We start from the raw sequence: 22949 nt of genomic DNA, 5'->3' as shown, positions 1-22949 counted from the left end.
TGTAAGTGAAAATTTTTGGCTGCATTGACTCTTGGATACGATAAATTTAGTGAGGCCTACGACTGTGAAGCAGTAAGTCTCCTTTAGCTTCATGTCGACGAACGAAAAGCATCCATACCGGCCATAAATTTTCATACCTTGAAAGGAAGTGTATAGAAAAGGTATATGAGTATAATTCTAGCATCTAGCATCATTTAGCGCTCCGGCTACGCAGCACATTTTCTCTCTATTCTTAATTTCTCCTTCTTCCGCCTTAGCTGCCGTCATGTCATGTCACAGCTATGTAACATCACAGCTATGTAACATCACAGCTATGTAACATCACAGCTATGTAACATCACAGCTGTGTAACATCACAGCTATGTAACATCACAGCTATGTAACATCAAAGCTATGTAACATCACAGCTATGTAACATCACAGCTATGTAACATCACAGCTATGTAACATCACAGCTATGTAACATCACAGCTATGTAACAATCGTTTTGGCCGGCAAATCGTTCTTTCAGTGCGCAAGAAAACTAGATAACTATTAACTAGGAAACGCAAAAAAGAATCTCGTATCATAGGAACTTTATTTCATATGTTGGCACTACGTTATATCCAGCTATTATACTCTAAAAAATTGAAATCGGAAAACTTATTGTCCGGGGTATTTAACTGATGTATTTGTCTACAAAATAGATGGTCAAAGACTACATGTGGCTATTGGTATAGCGCAATTTTTAGAGTATTGAAAAGAGCCAGAAGTTGTTTAATGATGCTAGAAGGTAGTGTTGCAGAAGATTTGTCTCAAATGCAAAACCGACAGCAAATCTGCCCCATTCCACTAAATTATGAGTACTCTGTTCCACAAGGGAAAGATGATTCAAGAAAATATTTTCTAATTGACAACGAACCAATAAATAAATGGTAACAAATAATAACATTATCTACAGTAATAATAATTATATGTAGCAGTAATATAATAAAATTTAAAGAGGCTAGGCATCTCTCAATTTCGCCTGTTAATTGTAAATAATTTTCTTATAGTAATGCAATTCCATTTTTTGCGATTTTTGTTTCATAAGAGGCATTCTACACTTTAAGGATATTCCGTCATTCTGCGTCTTGAGATAATCCGCCATTCCACCGATCACCCGATTATTATCTCTTCTATTTCTGTAAATCAATATGCAATATATATTTACTGTCCTAGTAAAAGTAGCATGTTATGCTACTAACACTGCACGATTGTTTTAAAATTATGCTTAAAACTATATATTTATGGTTAATAGAGCATGATATTTCACTTCATTTGGAGAAGCACCCTTGCTCTGACAAAAAACTGCAGTGAATTAATGTACGAAAATTTACGATGTTAGCATCACGTTTCATGACTCTTATTGTGTTCCGTTAAAAAAAAAAAACTAAAATATGCTGAATAGGCTGCAGTGCTTTTTTTGAAAAAGGAGCAAAAATTGTACTCGTTTTTTTCTGGTCATGCCAAAAAGTCACACAATCTGTAAGGGCCAAGTCGCAAGTCGCAAGTTTGCTCAGCCGCAACCTTCGCGTCATTTATCCTCACGCTTAGTTTCACGGACTGGACAACTGGAAGAGGCTATGAGCGAGTTCAATGAAAGTTCAAGACTACTATGATTTCTTGGCTGTGTTATAATGAGTCGACTAATTACGAAATTCTAAATACTTTTGTGAAGAAAGGTAAATACATTAACATCATCTTTATGCGATGTTATATCTGATCATTTCATAAAAAAAATCTGATTATCTGGAGATAAGTTTCGAAAAGCAAATTCCCTAACTGATAGCCACAGATGTAACTTTAAGGAATGGATGGCATTCCTTCCAAGGTATCAATTTGACTTTGTCAAACAAAAAGGAAATGCAGAATCCCAGAAAAACTTGGGAATACATAAGAAAAGCTCTTTCTCCCCAAAATTCTTTCACTGTCTCGCCAACACCCTCACGTTTTACTACACTTCGAAATTTGTCTTTCCTGTCTGAAATGATGTACACTAGTTTACCATTATCCTTTTCTGTAAAACTATCGATAATGTATTGAGGAATATACAAATTTTCATACTTAAATTGTACATCGGCGTCTTCAAAGGAGACCTTTCCTTCGCGCACACGAGTCTTTAATACGAGTTTTTCATCGGCAGCTAGCGTTATTTCCCTGTCTAGCGAAAAAGGTTTTATATTTCGATGAAGGCGACTCTCAGTTCTGCCATCACTTTACCTTATGATTCGTACTCCAGTCACAGGGCTATTTCTGCACATTTGAAGCAGCTTCTCTTAAATATCACCTTGAAGTTTGTATTCAGGGTCCCAAACTTGAAGGTCACCCAATTTATCAGATATCTCCCCGTAACGAGCGACACCTCTCAATAGAACAACAGTAGGGGGGCTTACCGAGATTTGTGCCGCCAGTACAGGCTGCGAGGTATTTGGAAAAATGTTCCCATGACAGCAGTGTAGTTCTGAGGATTTATTATGAGTATGGTCTGGAGTAGATTTCACAGAAGTAACGACTGATAGCTGAAGGATGGGACGAGTTCCGTCAGAATCTTTTTGCAGCGGATCTCGTACGGACTCAGGTGGCACGGTACAGCCGGGAAATACCAGATCTAGAGGGTAAATACAGTTGGTCATACTTTTTTTTAAACATTTTAATAACCGCACGAGGCACGATGGCCAGACCAGAGGTCAACAAAAGTTTCCCTCTATCAATAAGTGACAGAAACGTCAAACATAACCTCCAATCGCTAAAAGATAATTTCTTTCCGCCTTTTGATGGTGAGAATGGTATCGAAATGGTAGTTATCGTAGTTTTAGTCGATTCTGACTTGAACAAGTTTACATCCCTAGTTGAAGGTAATTATGAATTAGTGTCGTTCAATTGTGAGAGCTTGTTTGCTCGTAGCTCGGCCCTGTAATAACAGCACATAACCTCTCGCTATACAATGCTATATTAATGATTTATTGCAGTCGGGATTTTTTTCTGACACAAGCGGATAAAGGAGGTAGCCAATGGAACCAAGCAAAACATATGACTGACTGTTTTACAAATGGTTTCATATCATGTGATCGCTGGCTTAACTTTACAGAAAACTTTTCAAAGCTACTGTCTGACCATTCTCCTAGAGAGAGGCAAGGGGCCTGTACGTGACGCGGATTAGGCCAAAATCAATAATGTAACGCGTGAATTTTTACAGAAAGGAGAGTGTCATTCGTAAATTTATGAACCGGCATAAGGCGTGATTTGCCCTCTGAAATATACATGGCAGGTGAATTTTTTTTCTCTCATTTCGTGACAACCTCACAATTTATCAAGGTCTACCCTTACCTTTGGTTTCTCTAGAGGTTGAAGATGGTATTTCTCCAAAACTATCTCTCCAACTACTGATCTCTGTGTCTCTGCTACGTTGTGTACCTGTTTGCATTTCTTTGATCGTTTTTACTGCAGATATGGCTTCATCATTTTGTTGGGTATGATTGGGTGTGTGTAAATTTTCCTTTTCTCTCAGATTTGCTCGCGATTTAGGTTCTGTCCTTGAAGGTTGGTTTGCACGTGGTGGCCTATCTTCAAACTGTTGTCCTTTCTTGTTTGGATCAAAGTGATGAAACAGCCTGTTCGTGGATCGGTCGATGTTGTTTGTTCCAAGAAAAGATGAAGCTCTTTCTGCCATCAACATACTCTCCGCTGAACTGTGAGGAGACTTTCCTTTTCGCCCAACGTGAAATAACTTCCCGATTTTTTTCGTCATCGCTTTTGTAATTGTCATCTCCGCCGATAACAACAATGACATCTCCTCCTGTGGACAAAGCAGATTCAAATGTAAATAAGTGCAGCATTATTATCTCTCAGCAAAAATTAAATTCTCGTGACCAGGCCCCGGTTGTTCGAAGGATGGATAACGCTATACACTGGATAAATATCTATCTACGGTGGCCCATAGGGGACATGACACATTTTTTTATAGCGCGATAAATGATAGATTATCGCGCGATAAATGGAAATTATCGCGCGATAATAGCTCCTCAACTGTGGCAGTCATTGTCGTCCACGGAAACAACATGCATGACAGCCTATTACGTGACCTGACGAGTTTCTATGTATCACGTGATAAATGATAAATTATCGCGCGATAATAATAAATATTATCGCGCGATAATTAACAATTATTCCACGAGCGCGCGTTTGATATGAGATGATAGATAGCCAACGAGGCGCGTAGTATAGACTGGAAGATGAGCAAACCGATGAAAGTTTATTTCAAGGTGTTAGTGTAACACAACCGTGACAGTGTAAGTCATGCAATCATCAAAACGTTATCACAAAACATAAATAAATAATACAAAGTTTCCACGGGCTCGGACTTCGCAAAATCAAGGTTTACTATACTGATTCAAAGAGCTATGTGTCGTAGTATTGCAACGTACTGCTAAATGATCTTTTTACATGAATAAAACGAACTATCGACCTCAAAACAAAGCTCCTCAACTGTGGCAGTCATTGTCGTCCACGGAAACAACATGCATGACAGCCGATTACGTGACCTGACAAGTTTCCATTTATCACGTGATAAATGATAAATTATCGCGCGATAATTAACAATTATTCCACGAGCGCGCGTTGGATATGAGATGATAGATAGCCAACGAGGCGCGTAGCGCCGAGTTGGCTATAGTCATCTCATATCCAACAAGCGCGAGTGGAGTAATTGTTTTATTAAAAACGTTGAATTAAATTATTAAATTTTATTAAATTTTTAGCTCCCTTTTAATTTTAAGCTGACACGTATGCTTACCATATTTGTAGATTATGGTATATTGGCTGATATACCATAATGGCTAAGCCAATAAAAAGTCTTGAATTGCATTATCCAATAATCTAGTTTTTAATAATAAATATTATCGTGCGATAATTTCCATTTATCGCGCGATAATCTATCATTTATAGCAGCACATTAGATGAACCATTGGAGGCAATTAGCTTGACGACAAATCGATTTCAGCACAAAAGACTGACGCAAAAAAATAAAGCAATGGGTTTGAAAAATTTTGATCAAAGGTACTGTGAGATGAGATTAACTGAAGTACTGCACTTCGAAGACTTACCAACTTTATCCGCTATACTTCCTACTAGTCGTTGATATTCCATCGCTTTGTGATTGTTGAAACTATCGCTCACTGTAGAACCGTCCATCACCAACAGAGATACTTTGAAGCGATTTTCCCTCAAAAACTCTTCAACGATGGTAACTGGGGGATTGCCAACTAAGGTTCGTCTGATAAATGAAGGCTAGGACGGATTCCTTCAAAAACCGTTAACACTTCTTTCAAAGATTCATGAGACACATTACAGCCGAGAATTGCCAGATCTAAGGAGCGAAAAACAAGACTTCGTACATTTTAAAGCTTGTTAACTGTGAGAAGTACGGTTCCCTAATGGTTAGCGTGGTAGACACAAGTTTTACAGAATTCATTTCCTTAATGAGTTATGGAAACGTCAAACTTTACCTCACTTATCAGTCGATTTAGGTGGTTTGCATCTATCTGAAAAGGCGAGTGAAGCCCATTTGTGAGAGCTTGTTTGCAGGCGCGTAGCGTGGTCATTTTTTCAAGTACGCACAAGTACATATGATCTAGAAACCTAAGTAAACTGAGCGTATAAAATTGCTAGAAATTACAAAATTTTCTGGTCACTTTAAGTACGCACGTTCGTATATGCGTATAGGACGCTACGCGCCTGGTTTGCTTCCGGGCTTGCTATGACAGAGCGTTATCCTAAGTTCCTCTCGCTATACAATTTTTAGCAAGTGTGTTAACTTCAGGTTTTTTTTTTTTTTTTTTTTTTTTTTTGTGATCAGTGGCCGAAATGAAAAAAGTTCTTACTAACTGTTAGTGACGTGTTTTCTAACCTTGGATTTTTCCAGGGTTTGAAAGGAGAGTTTCTCCAGCACCATCTCTATAATTACTGTATAAGGCTTCCTTCCATGCACTGTCTCTGCCACTGCACCCAGTACTACTGACGACACTACGGTATGTGTCAGTCTGACTTTCTTTCACCGCTGTTACTGCAGAGATGGCTTAATTGTTATGCAAGGCATTTTCGGGTGTGTGTGTGTGGGGAACTTCTGGGTTTTGGATTTTTGCGGATTTCTTGATTCAGTAGATGAAACTCGCGATTCAGGTCCTGGTTTTGTAAACGATGGTTGATATTCAAACTTTTTTCCTTTCTTGTTTGGATCAAAGTGAGGCAGCAAAGCTTGTTCGTGAATCGCTCGATGTTGTTTGTTCCAAGAAAAGATGAAGCTCTTTCTACCATCAAGATACTCTTCGCTGAATTGTGAGCAAACTTTTCTCTTCGCCCAACGTGAAATAACCTCTCGATTCTTTTGGTCGTCGCACTTATAGTTGTCATCTCCCCCGATAATAATGATCACATCTCCTCCTTTGGATAAAGCATATTCGAAAGTAATTAAATGAGCTCTAGAGTATTGTTACTAGATATGAGATATGCTTTTCAGTGTTATCCTATTCGTTGGCGTGAACGTGACCGTTTTGTTCGACGATCATGACATGACGGATACAAAAAAAGTTCATACGGCTACATACGAGTGACATACAAATACAAATGGATTCTCATGAGTGATGTTTTCCATTTTTCTTTTAAATTCATGTGTCGTCGCAACTTTCGAGGAGTTTTCTGAAAATCCAGCTTTAGATCATACAGCTCTTTCTTTTTAGTGTTCTCGTTCTCTTGTTGTTCTGAAAATGCATTTGGAACTTCGTCGCTTACCACAACAAATCTTGCAGCCAGTTGATATTCCGAAAAAAATTACAGACCAAGTTCATTCAACAAAGTTTGAAACGGTGATAACTGTGACGTGGTCGCTCAATCTCGCCACTCGTGTTACATACGAAAAATACAGCACTCGGCTCTCGGTTGTGGCCGTATTTATTCATATTCTACAAGTGTTTTAGTACTCGCAAAAACAGAGATCCTTATAATGATATTCTCTCATGATAGATTTTTCATTACTTTATACTTTTCGTTTTGCTGCTCGCCTCGTTACCATAGTTAATAGTTAAAAGCCACACCTCTATTAACTATGGCCACACTAAAACGTTTATATTTGATGGTTCGTTAAACGGCATATTTGCACAGTGGTCAAAAACATTACTTACAGCGAGGAAACCCTAAAATACTACGATTGGGAGCCCTGTGATAGACCTCAAATGTACGATTTGAGTCCCTCCTGACCTCGCACATTCTATTTGCGAAAGTCGATCAGGAAGGAACAGAATGGTCGGACAGCAAACTTCCTTCGAGTATTACTCTGACACAGCCACATGAAACAACTGGTCGCTGTTGCCACATTACGGAGCAACCTAAGTTCACATTCGAACTTGATGAAAATAAGATATCAATCTACGCTAATATACTTTCGCTTTCAACCATACGATATCTGACAAGTCTCCGCCATTGTTGTGGGAGATATATAACAGTTTTGCAGCAGATTTGACTATGGGATCACTGCCTTCCCTACAAAGGACTTTGCTTGCCGAAACACGTGTTGTTCAGGAAACGTAAATATGTTTCAAACAAGAAAAACAAAAAAGTGAAAGTGCTTCCGCTCCTTACCCGTTTCTTGAAATAAAGCTCTGTTTATCTTGGCGTAACCAATTCCAGCGTTGTCTTCATTGATCGAGAGCCGGGATTCATGCGCATGGACCACGAAGAAGGCCATATCCATCTCTAATGTTGGAATGTTGTCGACAATTTCAGACATTTGAGCAAGTCTGAATGTGTGCTTCACTACACGATCGACATGGATGCTGAATTGGTCAAGCAATTTCTTCTTCAATTCGTTCACTAACTTCTCAACAGGCTCTAACCTGTATGTATTATCACAGTTGAATAGATGAATTCGCCTTTTTGACTGTAACATATTCTTGTCTATCGCTTTGAACGTAGCTGTTGTTAGAAACCTGAAACAGTAGATCTAAATATCCAAATTCACCTGTGGGGAGAAGACGATTGCGCAATGTTTCCGAGAAAGCCTGTCGTTATTGATCGAAATGAGTCACGCAATCCCAACACCATGTTGCAACACCCGAAACCAATAATGGGTTTAACAAATTTATTCTCTCACGAAAATGCATTTGCTTCCAACAATCGACAAAAACGAACCTTGCATTATAATAGACGTAACAAAACTTAATTTCGCTCTTAGGTCGAGCTACAACCATATCGTTTCCATAAGCTACAAGCTTGCTTTGTAGTTCCCTACTGAGGAGAGTTCATTACTGCAATTTTTCTTTGTAATTAGGTAGTACACAGGGAAAAGTTTTTCAAAGGAAGTCAAACCTGAATTATGGAGCACCGTATTAAGCGGTCACCCTTTCTTAAGCGGTTGGTTGCCAAAGTCCCGACTTTGTTTCCCCTTAATCACTGTAATTTTCCTTCAAGTCCCAACGGTCCGTTCGTATTATCTTCCACCAGTATTAAGCGATCACTTGAGGCCAAACCACTCAAACAAAACTAAGAATAATCTTCCAGGTAATTTTTCATCCATGTTTCTCTCCCAAACTCAGTAATTTTGAGCGAGGTTCTGTTCAAGTTCGGCAGTATAATAGTATGGACAAAGCTAAATACCTCAGTATTGTAATTTTTCGAAATCACATCTGATAATGATTAATTTCGATAAGCATTTCAAAAGGAAAATTAACGAAAAATTAATTACATAATGTTTCGTTGGTATATTATCATCATAGTTACCGTTACGTATTTTAAAACAATATGTAAACCTTATAAAGAATAACACAGATTGATTGCTGAAGCTACAGTTATTTCTTGAGGCGTATGGGCGTTTTCTGTAAGGCGACAAACTGACTTTTTTTGCCTTAAAAAGCTAAAAAAGCATTTATTTCATGCAAGTTCACTAATGATTTGGCAACGGGGTCCTACAGGGAATTAAACAGGAAAGATCTTCCAACGCTATTCTTATTACTTTCTTAACATCAATTCCACTTTTTACTACACATCGAAAATTGTCTGAGTCATTTGAAATGATGTACACGTCACCATTAGGCTTATTATCTCCTGTTCTAAAACCATCGATAATGTGTTGAGGGCTACACACATTTCCATACTTAAACCGCTGTACATCAACGTCTTCAAACGACACTTCTCCGTTGCAAATACGAGTTTTCAAGACTATTTTTTCATTAGCACCAAGCTGTATATCCCCGTCCAATGAAACTTTTTTCAGATTTGGATCAATGTAACATTCAATTGAGCCATCACTGTGCTTAATGACTATCATTCCAATCAAAGGTGTGTGGCGGAGTTTTTTAAGCAGCCTCTCTTGAATGTCCTCAGGAACTTTGAATTCAGGGTCCCATATTTGAAGGTCACCAATCCGATCAGGTACCTTTCCATAACGAGCGAAACCTCTCAGCAAAACAATGGGAGGGGATTTAACTGAGAATTGTGACGCCCGCACCAGCTGTTGGGTATTTTGAGCATGGTTACTTTTTCCTTCTGAAAAATTCCTTTGTGGGTAACATAGATCTCCTCCTCTTTCCTCTCTCTGAATACCCAAAGTGGGTACTATCTTGCCGCTGCGCGCAGAACAATTGTCGCCGCCATGGTATGAATCAGAGTGCCTTTCTTCGACCACTGTCACCTCAGAAGTGGCTTCATTGTTGCGTGGTAGACTTTTGCCGGGTTTCTGTGCATTTTGGAATTCTGGAGTTGCTGCTTGAAATTGGGGTTCTGGTTTAGTTTGCTGGACTGGAGATTGTTGTTGATATTCGAACTTCTGTCCTTTCTTGTTTGGATCAAAGTGGTGCAGAAGAGCTTCTTCGTGAATCGCTCGATGTTGTTTATTCCAAGAAAATATGAAGCTCTTTCTACCATCGAGATACTCTTCGCTGAATTGTGAGGAAACTTTCCTTTTCGCCCAGCGTGAAATAACCTCTCGATTCTCTTCGTCGTTGCCCCTGTAGTTGTCGTCTCCCCCGATAACAATAATGACATTTCCACCTGCGGACCAAGGAAATTCAAATTTATAGAGGCGCAACAATGTTACAGTATCACATATGATGTAATTTCCAGTGTTTTGTTGTGGATTACTGCGTCTTTATCCGATCTATTAGCCAAAATATAATGAAACTTGCTCCCGTGACACTGACATACTCAATACAAATTCCCTTCCTGATCTGATAACCAGATTTAAAAGATGAACAATTGGTCTTGATTGGCAAGGCTTACAGGATTGCCGCAGCCATCTTTTGTCGACTTGTCTACAAGGCATTTCATATGAAATGACTAATCACATAAAATGGATCTGACATGAGCGGCTTGCGTCATGCAATGACCTCCCAGGCCTCTTCTCTACTACGCAATTAATTTTTCTTCCATTTTTTTTTCCATACATGGAAATAAAGATAATAATGCATCACTAATCTCCCAATTGGTTAATAAAATCTGACATATCATGGAGAGAAAATCACTTTCTTTTGGTTCAAGAAAAAAAGTTTAACTTAAGGTTCGTCTTCCGTTACGTAAACAACCGTTCCTAAATAGTTAGCTATGTCAGTGTTCCTTCTTATCGAGAGAGAAAAGGGCAAAGGAATGTCACGTGGTTTGACAAAGGCATTTTGAACCTATTTTCTACTGAAAGGATAACTGGTGACTAAATGCTCGTAATGTAGGAGGTGGATTGTTTCTCCATTTCCTTTAATTCTTGGAGATTGATTAACCTTTTAGGAAGACTCCATCATTGTTAAAAGAATTCATCCTTTCAATAATATTCATCATTGTAGACCAATAATACATTTAAGTATCGATCAAAATCTAGTTGCACTTCTGCTCTTTTTTTCCCAGACAGTTTTTAGACGGCTACACGGATGGATACTCAATTATAAGTTTATCTTTATTAGCAATTCCTCAACTTGAACGTGTTGCATCTAGACAAAAATGTTAATAATTTATCGTATTTCCGAACTGTATGCGATCTAAAACACCTTTCGATCGAATAGGGGGAAGAGGAGTGGTTTAGGCTTTCAGCCACCCCAATTTCAAAAGGCAAGATTAACCCTTTTAACAGAAACAGAAACTTCAGACTGCAAACTCACTCAGAGTGTATAAAACCCTGTCGCAGCCGCACAAAACAATTCTTTGCATTTTGCCACTCTGGGGAGCAACAATCGACCTAATCGATGCTTATTACTTCAGCCTACTTCCGCTTTCACGTCAGATGAGTTTAATGAGCTAATGTTTAGGAACTATAGAAAAGGTTTGCAGTAAGTCACCACTACCCTTCTCACAGATAACCCTGCTTGCCAAAAATGTGTTATGAAGAATAATGAAATGTGTTCGAAAAATTAACTGTTAGTAAAAAATACTCCCGCTTCTTACCCGTTGCTTGAAGTAAAGCTTTGTATATCTTATCGTAGCCAATTCCAGCGTTGTCTTCGTTGATGGAGAGCCGAGATTCATGCGCATGAACCACGAAAAAGGCCATATCCATCTCTAGGGTTGTAACTTTGACGACCATTTCAGACATTTGAGCAAGTCTGAATGAGTGCTTCTCTACACGATCAATATGGATGCTTAATTTCTCCTGAAATTTCTTCTTCACTTCCTCCACCAACTTCTCAACAGGCGCCATCCCGTATGTATTATCACAGTTGAACAAATGAACTCGCTTTTTTGACCGCAACATTATCCCTGTTTAGAACACAGCCGTTGTTGAAACCCAGGCGGATTAAATATGGAGGTTCAATTTCGCTCAGTGAAGAATGGAACTGCGCAATAATTCCGAGAAAGCCTGTCACAATACGTGATCAATATTGTCACACATTCCAAAAAAATCACGCAACAATGCAACCTCATAACTGGTCTAACACATTTCTCGCCCCACAGAAATACAGATAATAGAAACGGACGTGGTTGTGCTAAACAAAAATTAGTTCTTAGGCTAAGTATATAAACATTTCCTCACCCACCTACAAGTCTGCGATGCTACTAAGTGAGGTCAGATTTTTAGAGCAAACTTTCGAAAAGAATCATTTTTCAATTACATTACTGTTCATTTCAAAGAAATCATTGTTCAAAACACGGGTAACAATACAGGAAGAGTTTCCAGTCGACCTTTCTGTTTTTCACCTATAAATGTGAAAAAGTTAAGAGGACTTGATATAAATAAATAAATAAATAAATAAATAAATATCGTTTAATTCACTCTTTCAATGCAGTTGAAACCATGTACAAACTGAATTATCAAGGGATATCATTTACAAAACTGTTAAATATAATTAAAGTATAGTAATGTATAGTCAACGTAATAATTAATCTAAAAATCTAAAAGTTATAAAGTCATTAGTTCTCTTGGTTCTTGCCTCCTGGCGAACGGACTCTTCACGCCCAGATCTAAGATTATAAGGAACATTATAAACATTAGCTTGAGAGCGGAGTTTCCATGTCGCAATGAACTTCCTAATTAATGTTTTTCTCCTGACTTCTAGGCTTGGGAGGCCAGATATGGCCAGGGCTTCCTTATGAGTAACACCCGGAAAAACTACCTTAAGGGCTCTCCTTTGTATAGTTTCTAATTTGGATGACAAATATTCAGGGATGTCTTGCCAAGCAGCCACGGCATATTCTAAAATAGATCTAACAGCACACTTATAAATATTTATAAAGTTGCTATTCGCTACGCCAGCTCTTTTAAGTACTCTTGAGGTACATAAACGTTTGGCGGCCTTGGCAATAAATGTAGTCTATGTGGTCATTCCATTTAAGATTGTCTCTGATTTTAACACCAAGTAATTTAAAAGATGAGAGACGTTCGAGCTGATGATTACCAACACAAATAGGTGGAATAACAGTGTTCGGGTACTCCATAAAATTTATCAGCATTTCGTTACACTGCATAAAATGTTCTGTATAAGGATCCTTCCTTGGGGTGTATACAGTCAGTATAACCAATTGTATACGGTGAATATAAGGATGTGTAAGGTCCGTATCATAAACAGTACAGTCAGGGTATGCTAAGAAAATACCAGGACCGTATACACATGTGGTATGATTTCTTATATTTCAGTATTCATGCCATTATACATCATGAATACTCTGTGTCACATGAGATATACTGGTTTGTATACTGGGCTGATATATGGGTTCTTATACTTCATGTTGAATTCCTCAGTTATAGCTTAGTGTACAAACCAGTGTATGTACATATTGGACACTACTTTGAGACGAATATTAATGAATTCTGGGATTATCTACGGACAGATATGTTTTTGTTTGGATTTATTGCATTTTGGGGCTAAATAAATCTAATTGTAAGGGCCAAATTAGACGATGTGAGGGGTGAATTTGAAAAATATTGGGGCCACTTTGGGATTTAAGGGGGTCCAAAACAGCCGCAAAAAATTCAGTCCTATCACAAATGGCCCCTTTAAAAATAGCCAATATTTCAGCTCCAGTGCAAGTCAAACTCAGAAGTAGAGGGCTCTTTCCTGCACACTGATTTCCCCCCTTACAGTCAAATAACGAATATACACAGCATACTTATCTTTCAATTACTAATTTATTTAATTCTAAGTATTGTTACTGTTAAAACCTTTTACAGACCATGATTTTAAAGTTATGAAGAATTTTTATTATGGTATAAATGGACAAATATCATTTGAAAGAATAGAACAATAAATAGATACATTTTTAACTTTAATGCAACCATTTTCTAAAATATATCTCTTCACTAAATCAGTATACTTCTCAAAATTGCAACCACTGCTTGAAATTACACACAAGAGACACTTGTAAGTAAAGCATCCCCTTTTCAATGACTCAACAAATGTGGTATGAGCCAGCTTATAACCAAGACTGACTGAATTTTTTGAAGTACAGAAAATTATTAAAATAACACAACAGCAATAAGTGGTCCTGCTCCTGCACAAGAATATAAATTTAGTTTGATTTGTGCATCTGAAAAACAGTCTTGGAACAGCATTGAGAATTCTTTCAGTGGATGTGAAAATACATCCCATTTTACATTATTAAAACATTAACTTTCATCATGCACTACCTCAGGCATTTACCAAGTCATTGAAAAAGGAGGAAACAGTAACAAGAGTCTGCCCGCACCCAATTTCAAGTAATGCTTGCTCTAAAAAAGTAAAAATTGCCTTTGACTGATTGTAGGAGACATAAAAAATATAAAATGAGCCAAGTAACCCAATGACAGCATCAATAATTCCTTCTTGTAGGAGCTGACGAATAATACTCCCCTCTGTGACTATATACATGAGATCAATGTCATAAAATATCTCCAACAATGACAATTGGTGACAGGATGTAATCTATAACTACCGGATCAACCTCTCTGCAACAAAAACAAATTTTACAACTATATTAAAAACAAGCCAAAGTGCAAAGGAACGTCAAAATTACTAGCTAGTCTGCCATGTTCAGTTGGTCATTTTCCCCTCATTTAATTTTACTCAAATGTTATATATACATATGTAAGATGTTTTTCTAAAACTATATAAGCCAAAGCATTAAAATGGAAGTGGGAATTTAGCTCAATGCTCATAATTTGTTTTCCCTTCAAGCCTTGAAAAAATACTACACGACTCCCAAAGTATCTACAGGTGCACATCACAAATGTACCTGTGGGGTGATCAACCATCAGGAAAAAAAAGGGATCAACTATTGCATATGCAGTATTTATCTTGTGGTTTGACTACAGCAGGATTAAAAAAAAATTCTGCTAAATCATAAAAATGGAAAAATAGAAGGAAATTAAATACAACCCCAAAGTACTTGAAGCTTAGTATCTGGACTTCATAAGCAAATGGGCTCAGTAATTTTAGCTGTGCTGTAGTATTTTTGCTCCAGAGTAGCAGTGTTTATAGACTCCTACCTCCAAATGGTTAGAACTTCATCTTGAAGTCCCCTTTTCTTTCCACTCTACTGGTGCAGAACTTTGTTGATGACCAGCAGGGATGTCAATTATTTTTAATTTCTGAAATTCAAATACAGAAGAATTTACTCTTTTGTGAAAATGGGAGACATTAATTAACCCCTACATAGCAGAATATTGTCAAATCTAGCAGTCTGGATAAACTCTCCTTAAAGCCAGGGCTTATACAAGTTGTAAAGTCGAAGGCGACTTCAAATCAGGTGTCTGTTACACAAATTAAGGTATAATACTTCTTTGCAAATGATTGAAAACCTCATTTTTACTTTCTCTGTTGCATCCCTCTTCACTAAGGGCAGCTTCCATTCTATCCATTACCTCATTGACCACTTTCTCTTTGCTAGTAGCAGCATATTTAGGATATGCTGCAGCCACATAAGGTATTTTTCCCATAGTTTGGTTGGGATGTCATCATCATTAAATATTCTACAGAGCTGGGCCTTTAACTACATTGAAAGGTAAGACAGAAAACATAACATGAAAGCTCATCTTACTTTTCCAATAAATGTACTCTAGAGATATTCATAACCACATTTGTGCTGATAACCTAATGAGAGAAATGCTATTCTTAAGGACTGTCCATGCCCTTAATAAGAGACACAAGTGTAAATTATTGGTACGGAACTTGCCTTTTGTACACACAAAATCCCTCTTCCCCCTTTAAGAAAAGAATTACTACAACTGGGAAGCATATCACTTAAAAGTATTGCACTGCAACCTCTGACAGGCACCCTAGTATCTGCAGCCAAAAGTTGGCAAAAAAGAAACAAACAAACAAACAAATAAACCTAAAACTGCTTTACACTTATGACAGAAACATAGTCTATTAACCATGACAGAAAGAAGCAATTTACAGCCAATACTTAAATAGATGAAATATTTCAGATGGGTACTCCACTAACACATCCTTCACCAATTTTGGGGCAGTTATGATATCAAAGTGGTGAAGGGGGAATGTTTAGTCCATGAAATCCTTGTAAGCTTTGTGCTTTCGGGGGTTTTTCCTAACTTCATGGCGATTTTTATCAGAAAAGGCTTTCAAAGTTGCCAGAGTCTCACGTGCTGTAAGTCTGGCTGCTTTGCCCAAATACTGAAATCTTTCTTGGTGCCTTTTGACGGCCTTAGAGAGACCAGCTCCAGCAGGAGTCTTGGATGTCTATCGGTCAAATTTATATGAGTTCATTGCTTTAACAGTGCTGTTGCCGTCCGATCACATTATGCTAATTTGCGGCCTGTATAATCCTCCCACGCATAACTACCGGGATCTCGACTTAATTACTTACATAATATCTTTTGTGGAACTTGTTTTGAACAAACACCCAGAAGCGGCTATTGTCTGTGGTGGCGATGTAAATCGTTTGGACATGCAAGAATTTAAGGCTTTGTCTGGCTGGGATTTCATGGTTGATTTTCCCACGCGGGGTAACGCGTGGTTGGATAACTGTATGACCAACCGAGCGGATCTGTTCGGTCAAGCATATCCCATACATATGCTTATTAAGACAGACCATGAAGGCTTTGTTTAACCGGCGGGATTAAAACTTAAACCTGTGCGCCGCAAAGTTCTTGTGCGGGACTGTAGGGAACATCGGAAACAGTCACATTATATGGTACTCACTACGCTGGACTGGAGTGACGTCCTCAACGAGGTGGACATAAACAAGGCGGTCGAGGTGCTTGAGGTAAAGATTCGTGCAGTGATGAATAAGTTTATGCCGCAAAAATTTGTACGCATGTCATCGCGTGACCCAGTTTGGATGTCCCCATTAGTCAAGTGTATGCTGAGGACTAAGTCCCATTTATCTTTAAACAACAAGGAACGTCTGTCTTTATTTAATAAGCGCATTTCTGAGCTGATAACCGAGAACAGAAGAAAACTGGCTGCCATTGGTGGCGGTGAGTAGTGGAAGGGCGTGGACGCCCTCTCGCAGCGTCGCAGGTCATCGTTGATAAATTTGGACAAGAACTCTCTAGTTCGTCTGAACGACTACTTCGCCAACCTGTGCTATGATGACACTTACGTTAGACCTATTGATATGGATATCCCGGACAGTGTAAAGCCCCCGAAAATATCTGAGCGGTGTGTTTGGAATACCTTAGTTCATGTAAAGAAAACGGCAACGGGACCAGACGACCTCCCGTACTGGATCTGGAAAGACTGTGCTGAGCTACTCACACCAATCGTCACTCACGTTTGGAATCTGTCGCTGTGTGCTCATACATGGCCAGACTCCTGGAAGAGGGCAAATGTTAATCCTCTCCCCAAAGTGAACATGCCTATAGAGGACTCAGACTACAGTGGTATTAATGTTACTCCCGTTATTGCCCGGTTGTTCGAGAAGGTCGCGTATCGTACGCAAGCACAGTCAGTCATTGAGAACAACCTGAGCCACACCCAATTTGCATATAGACAGGCGGGTAGTTGCTCAAATACCTTGCTCGCTATCCAGCACCAGACATACAAGTATTTAGATAGTAGTGACTGTAGCGCAGTGCGAATTTTTACCATGGACTTCAGTAAGGCTTTCGATTTTGTGAACCATGCTATTTTGTCTGCCAAACTGAAACAGCTACCTCTAAATCCATACATTATCAATTGGTATCATAGTTTCCTCTATGCAAGACAACAACGTGCTGTTAGTTATAATGTTTTAGGACAGTGGAAATCTGTCAAGAGAGGAACCACACAAGGTAGTGTAAGCAGACCGTATCTTTTTAATATATTTTTGAACGATTTGGAGATTTTTTTTAATGGTTGCCCTGTGCTTTTTAAAGATGCCGATGATTCCACTATTCTTTCGCCTATCACTAGGAATAGTGACCCGTCTGCCGACTTAGTAGGACAGTTCTTAACATGGTGTAAAGACAATAGAATGGTCTGCAACCATTGCAAATGTAAAGAGCTTGTTATTAGAAAGAAAAATCATAATGTACTCTACTCTCCAATTAATAATATTCCCCAATGTCATTGCTTCGTTTTACTAGGAGTAACTTTACAGAGTGACGGAAAATTTTATGAGCATGTAAGAACTAAGCTTGTCAAAGCAAACAAGTGTTTACACGTCCTACGAACATTGAGAAAGGAACATTACTCTCAGGCAGAGATTTATCATCTTTTTATATCCACTGTTTTGGCTAATTTTAGCTATGCACTTTCAGTCTATGGGGCATCTGAGTCCGATCTCATGGTTGTACAAAATTTTTTAGACCGATGTCATAAACGCGGTTTTATCTCATTTCCAGTTTTTATCAAGAACCTTTTAAACAAACAAGACCGAAACATTTTGAACAGACTAAAATCAACGGATTGCCATACCCTGAAAGACATCATTCCTGTCCAAAAGACATATGTACACAATCTTAAGAAAAAAGGCTGCACACGCCCGAAAATTAATACACAGCGCTTTATGAACACCTTTGTAAATAGGTTGATATTTAAGCTCCATTTATTGTAATGACATACTTTTTGATTCATAATATGTATGTAGATTTCTGTTGTAGTTTTTCCAAATTCATTGTAACATAAGATATGTAGTTTTATCTTATGATGGAATAAAGACTTTTATTATTATTTATTATTATATTATTATTATTAATTATTATTATTAGCTGGACGTTTGGGTTTGTAGTTTTTTTTCATCCTGTTCAAAAACTTGACCTCCAAATAGCCCTGGAAAAGGGTCAGCACCTTGCATTTATTAATTCATGATTGTTTTGCATGTTTGTTATTAAACTTAACTCAACTAATGATATTACTTTCAACGAGTGGAGTTCACATCGTCCTAAGTTTTTCAGTTGGCACCTTGTGTTTTTCCTTTTCGGTAAAATAGGAAGAAAGGAATTGATAATGCACTCTTCGCCATCCAGCCATCTTACCCTATAAGAACTTACTTTAACAATGCCTCATCCATGATACAAAAATCCTTGAGCGGTTTTCCCTTTTCATTGGGTGTCGATGTTAGTTCTAAATTGTCACCATCGCTGCCGTTTTGTGAATCGTCAATCGACGTCTAAAACGGATTGCTCGTACGTAGAACTTGATTCTGCACATGGGAATAAAAATATCAATGAATTTTTTCCAGGAAAAATTTAAGAATTCAGAGGGAGGAATCCTTAAATCAGTGAGTCTTGAAAGAAGTCACGCTCGTCTTGTGCAAATGCATTATCCGTTTCGAATTGTAACCGTCTCTATCTCTCGGCGCCAGAATGAGAACACACGACCTTAGTTGTGAAACCGCTGATACTCAGACGGAAGCACGCATGCGTCATAGACAGAGCTGAATAACGTATACGCATACGCCAGATTTTGCCGCGGAAACACGGATTTTGAGTCGTTCGCATTGTTGATTTCCTATTCTGTTGCTTCGAGGCGTCGTTTTCCTTGCCGCTTTTCTTTTTACAGAACAACCTCAAAAAATTGGTACACCCCCTAAAAATTTTCAAAAATTAATTTTCTCCTTTAAACCTTTGGAAATAGGAAAGTGCCTTCGACGAAAACAGAGTTCCTCGGTTTTAAAGGTCAGCCCTTATTATTTTCCGCTAATTTCGCTAAATTTTAGACCTAGGACACTTCAGCCCGCGTTGTTGACCGCATACCCGCTGACGTAACATTCATTATTCAGCTCTGTTTGCGTCACATTCTTAGCAGGAAAATTAATCATCTTACTGAGGGAGAGCTCGCGCCTTGTCAAGGTTCAGCGTTCATCGAGATCAATTTCTTGAATTTTAGTCGCTATTTTATTGTAGTTTTAGTCGATTCTGACTTGAACAAGTTTACATCCCTAGTTGAAGGTAATTATGAATTAGTGTCGTTCAATTGTGAGAGCTTGTTTGCTCGTAGCTCGGCCCTGTAATAACAGCACATAACCTCTCGCTATACAATTCTATATTAATGATTTATTGCAGTCGGGATTTTTGTCTGACACAAGCGGATAAAGGAGGTAGCCAATGGAACCAAGCAAAACATATGACTGACTGTTTTACAAATGGTTTCATATCATGTGATCGCTGGCTTAACTTTATAGAAAACTTTTCAAAACTAATATCTGACCATTCTCCTAGAGAGAGGCAAGGGGCCTGTACGTGACGCGGATTAGGCCAAAATCAATATGTAACGCGTGAATTTTTACAGAAAGGAGAGTGTCATTCGTAAATTTATGAACCGGCATAAGGCGTGATTTGCCCTCTGAAATATACATGGCAGGTGAATTTTTTTTCTCTCATTTCGTGACAACCTCACAATTTATCAAGGTCTACCCTCACCTTTGGTCTCTCTAGAGGTTGAAGATGGTATTTCTCCAAAACTATCTCTCCGACTACTGATCTCTGTCTCTCTGCTACGTTGTGTACCTGTTTGCATTTCTTTGATCGTTGTTACTGCAGATATGGCTTCATCATTTTGTTAGGAATGTTTGGGTGTGTGTAAATTTATCCTTTTCTCTCAGATTTGCTCGCGATTTAGGTTCTGTCCTTGAAGGTTGGTTTGCACGTGGTGGCCTATCTTCAAACTGTTGTCCTTTCTTGTTTGGATCAAAGTGATGAAACAGAGCCTGTTCGTGGATCGGTCGATGCTGTTTGTTCCAAGTAAAGGTGAAGCTCTTTCTGCCATCAAGACACTCTCCGCTGAACTGTGAGGAGACTTTCCTTTTCGCCCAACGTGAAATAACTTCCCGATTTTTTTCGTCATCGCTTTTGTAATTGTCATCTCCGCCGATAACAACAATGCCATCTCCTCCTGTGGACAAAGCAGATTCAACTGTAAATAAGTGCAGCATTATTATCTCTCAACAAAAATTAAATTCTCGGGACCAGATCTAAAATGTGGAATTATAATGCCCTTGATTGACTAAATGAGTGGTGATACAGAAACCATCTCTAATCAGCATGTCGATGGGTAGTTGCCACCCGCAAACAATGTGTGTTGCACGAAATAGACCTGACATGTTCAATTTGCGTCAATCAAGGGCCTTGTAGACGTCTTCTGAAACGATTTTCGTACATTTTAACTCATTTTGAATCGGTGACGCGTTCGACTGCATGCGCCTCGTATGCCACTATCTTGTTCTTACCACATTTTGACGTTAGCTGTGGTCTATTTGTATATGTATTTTATTTTGCATTTTGTATTTCCTCCATTTCAACAATTACAAGCTATTGATCAGTTAAAAAAAAGATAAAGAAAATGGAGACGGGCATAGTATAGCGAGATAGTTAGTTGACGCGTACTTAAGTTAATTATGTCAAGACGTTTAATTAGGCCAGGGTTTACATGATTGGGAATAATATGGTCACAGAGTGGCACATTGTTGATGATTCTAACAACTTTGTTTTGTAGCTTTACCAACTGAGACAGTGGCACTAAATATCACTTATTTACCAAAGGGTAGATAATAATTCACATAAAGTCTAGAGAACATCACGTTTTCTGGATCAGTCAGATAAATTTACGTCTGTTTCCAAATATATATATGATCAAATATTGATTTCAATGGCTCTGCCATCGAGTGATTGTTCAGATGGATTTCATGTGATTTAAAAAGAAGCATTTGACCTCAGTCTGGTTGCCATAGATAGCTGCTGGCAAAATATTATTTTATTAAAGGTGAACAGCTGACTGTTTCATCGTTGCATAGAAATTTTACGAATAAATATGCCTTGAAAACTCAGAATATCCGATGAAAAGTCTTGCTGATTTGTTTACCATTGTTGAATAGTTTTTTCTCTTTTTCAATGTTGCCTCAGCCGTAGATGACCAAAGGAAAATAGTTCTTAAATATGCATCCCCTTCCCATTTATACGTATACTTTCCTGGCAGTTCGAGTTGGCTTCATTTGCATGTTCTAGCAGGCAGTTACACGTAATAGAAATGTTTAGTATGCTTATATGTGCCCAACTTGAACGAGTAGTATCCCGATGAAAATGCAAATAAATTTAAGTTTTCTCGGGTCCTGTGGTTTTTTTTATAAAAACTTTCGAGCGGAACCGGGGAAAGCTACTATGCTCTTTGAGTTTAAGCTTCTGAAATAACAATATGCAAGATTACCTTCTTAAAACTCAGAAAAGTGCAAGGGTCTTCCCCATTCTGAGTACTTGATCCCATCCCAGAAAGTCGAAGGATCAGAAAGGTCGGGAAGCAAACTTCCTTCGAGCATTACACTGATGCAGCTGCATAAAAACAATTAGTGGCTGTTTGCTAGTTTGTGGAGCAATCGTCGAACGTTACTATGATCTACCTATCGGCTCATGATATACTTTCGCTTTCAACTTCGGTGTCAGATAGGCCTCTGTTGTTGAAGATAGATAACTCTTTTGCAGTAAATTTGTCGACCACTACTTTTTGTATAGACAATTTTGCTCACCTAACAAAGCGTTATCAAGCATAATTAAATGTGTTGAAACGAGAAAGTGAGAATACTTCCGCTTCCTACCCGTTGCTTGTAGTAAAGCTCTGTATATCTTGGCGTAACTAATTCCTGCGTTGTCCTCGTTAATCGACAGTCGTGATTCATGTGCATGAACCACGAAAAAGGCCAAATTCATCTCTAGAGTTGGAATCCTGTCGACCATTTCAGAAATTTGAGAGAGTCTGAATGAATGTCTTTTTACACGTTCAACATGGATGCTGAATTGGTCAAGCAATTTCTTCTTTACTTCGTCCAACAACTTCTCAACAGGCTCCATCCCGTATGTATTATCACAGTTGAACAAATGAACTCGCTTTCTTAACTGTGACATATTCTATTTATGCCTTTTCTATCACTTTGAGCGAAGCCTTTTGTTATTACCTTCTGGAAGATATCGTATATTCAAATTCACCTATAGAGGAAGACGATTGCACAATGTTTCTCAGAAAGCCAGTAGTTATTCTGATCGACATGAGTCACGCAATCCCAGAAAATACTCTGATAACGATTAACGACACAGCAAGTACTTCAGTGCCCAG

At 38.4% G+C, this 22949-nt stretch overlaps 2 protein-coding genes and 1 pseudogene across 3 annotated transcripts; all 3 read right to left on the bottom strand.

Annotated features, from left to right (window-relative positions):
- Positions 1–558: 558 nt before the first annotated feature.
- LOC148727552 (uncharacterized) lies at positions 559–6457 on the bottom strand. Its single transcript, XM_088726296.1, has 4 exons — positions 5927–6457; positions 5124–5386; positions 3349–3817; positions 559–2629 (listed from the first exon to the last, which is right to left on the bottom strand). Exons 3-4 carry the CDS (start codon positions 3809–3811, stop codon positions 2298–2300), a joined length of 795 nt encoding a protein of 264 aa, XP_088582422.1. The 5' UTR covers positions 3812–3817; positions 5124–5386; positions 5927–6457; the 3' UTR covers positions 559–2297.
- A 1681-nt stretch (positions 6458–8138) lies between these two features.
- LOC148727551 (uncharacterized) lies at positions 8139–11830 on the bottom strand (annotated as a pseudogene). The gene is made up of 2 exons (XR_015989142.1): positions 11437–11830; positions 8139–10059 (listed from the first exon to the last, which is right to left on the bottom strand). The product of XR_015989142.1 is annotated as an uncharacterized LOC148727551 (transcript).
- A 1766-nt stretch (positions 11831–13596) lies between these two features.
- LOC148727550 (uncharacterized) lies at positions 13597–22870 on the bottom strand. The gene is made up of 5 exons (XM_088726304.1): positions 22435–22870; positions 20270–20741; positions 18899–19050; positions 14951–17240; positions 13597–14410 (listed from the first exon to the last, which is right to left on the bottom strand). Exons 1-2 carry the CDS (start codon positions 22739–22741, stop codon positions 20401–20403), a joined length of 648 nt encoding a protein of 215 aa, XP_088582430.1. The 5' UTR covers positions 22742–22870; the 3' UTR covers positions 13597–14410; positions 14951–17240; positions 18899–19050; positions 20270–20400.
- Between the last annotated feature and the right edge of the window lie 79 nt (positions 22871–22949).

Source organism: Stylophora pistillata, chromosome 7, assembly GCF_964205215.1.
Source record: "Stylophora pistillata chromosome 7, jaStyPist1.2, whole genome shotgun sequence".
Taxonomy (NCBI): Eukaryota; Metazoa; Cnidaria; class Anthozoa; order Scleractinia; family Pocilloporidae; genus Stylophora; species Stylophora pistillata.
Note: the sequence above shows the minus strand (reverse complement) of the source record. Positions and strands in the feature narration are given on the sequence as shown.

Coding starts and splice junctions, on each gene's coding strand:
- LOC148727550 (XM_088726304.1), bottom strand. CDS start 22,741: ATGTCACAGTTAAGAAAGCGAGTTCATTTGTTCAACTGTGATAATACA. Junction 20,742..22,434: donor AGCTTTACTACAAGCAACGG/GTAGGAAGCGGA, acceptor CTTTGTCCACAG/GAGGAGATGGCATTGTTGTT.
- LOC148727552 (XM_088726296.1), bottom strand. CDS start 3,811: ATGTCATTGTTGTTATCGGCGGAGATGACAATTACAAAAGCGATGACG. Junction 2,630..3,348: donor AACCTCTAGAGAAACCAAAG/GTAAGGGTAGAC, acceptor TTTACCCTCTAG/ATCTGGTATTTCCCGGCTGT.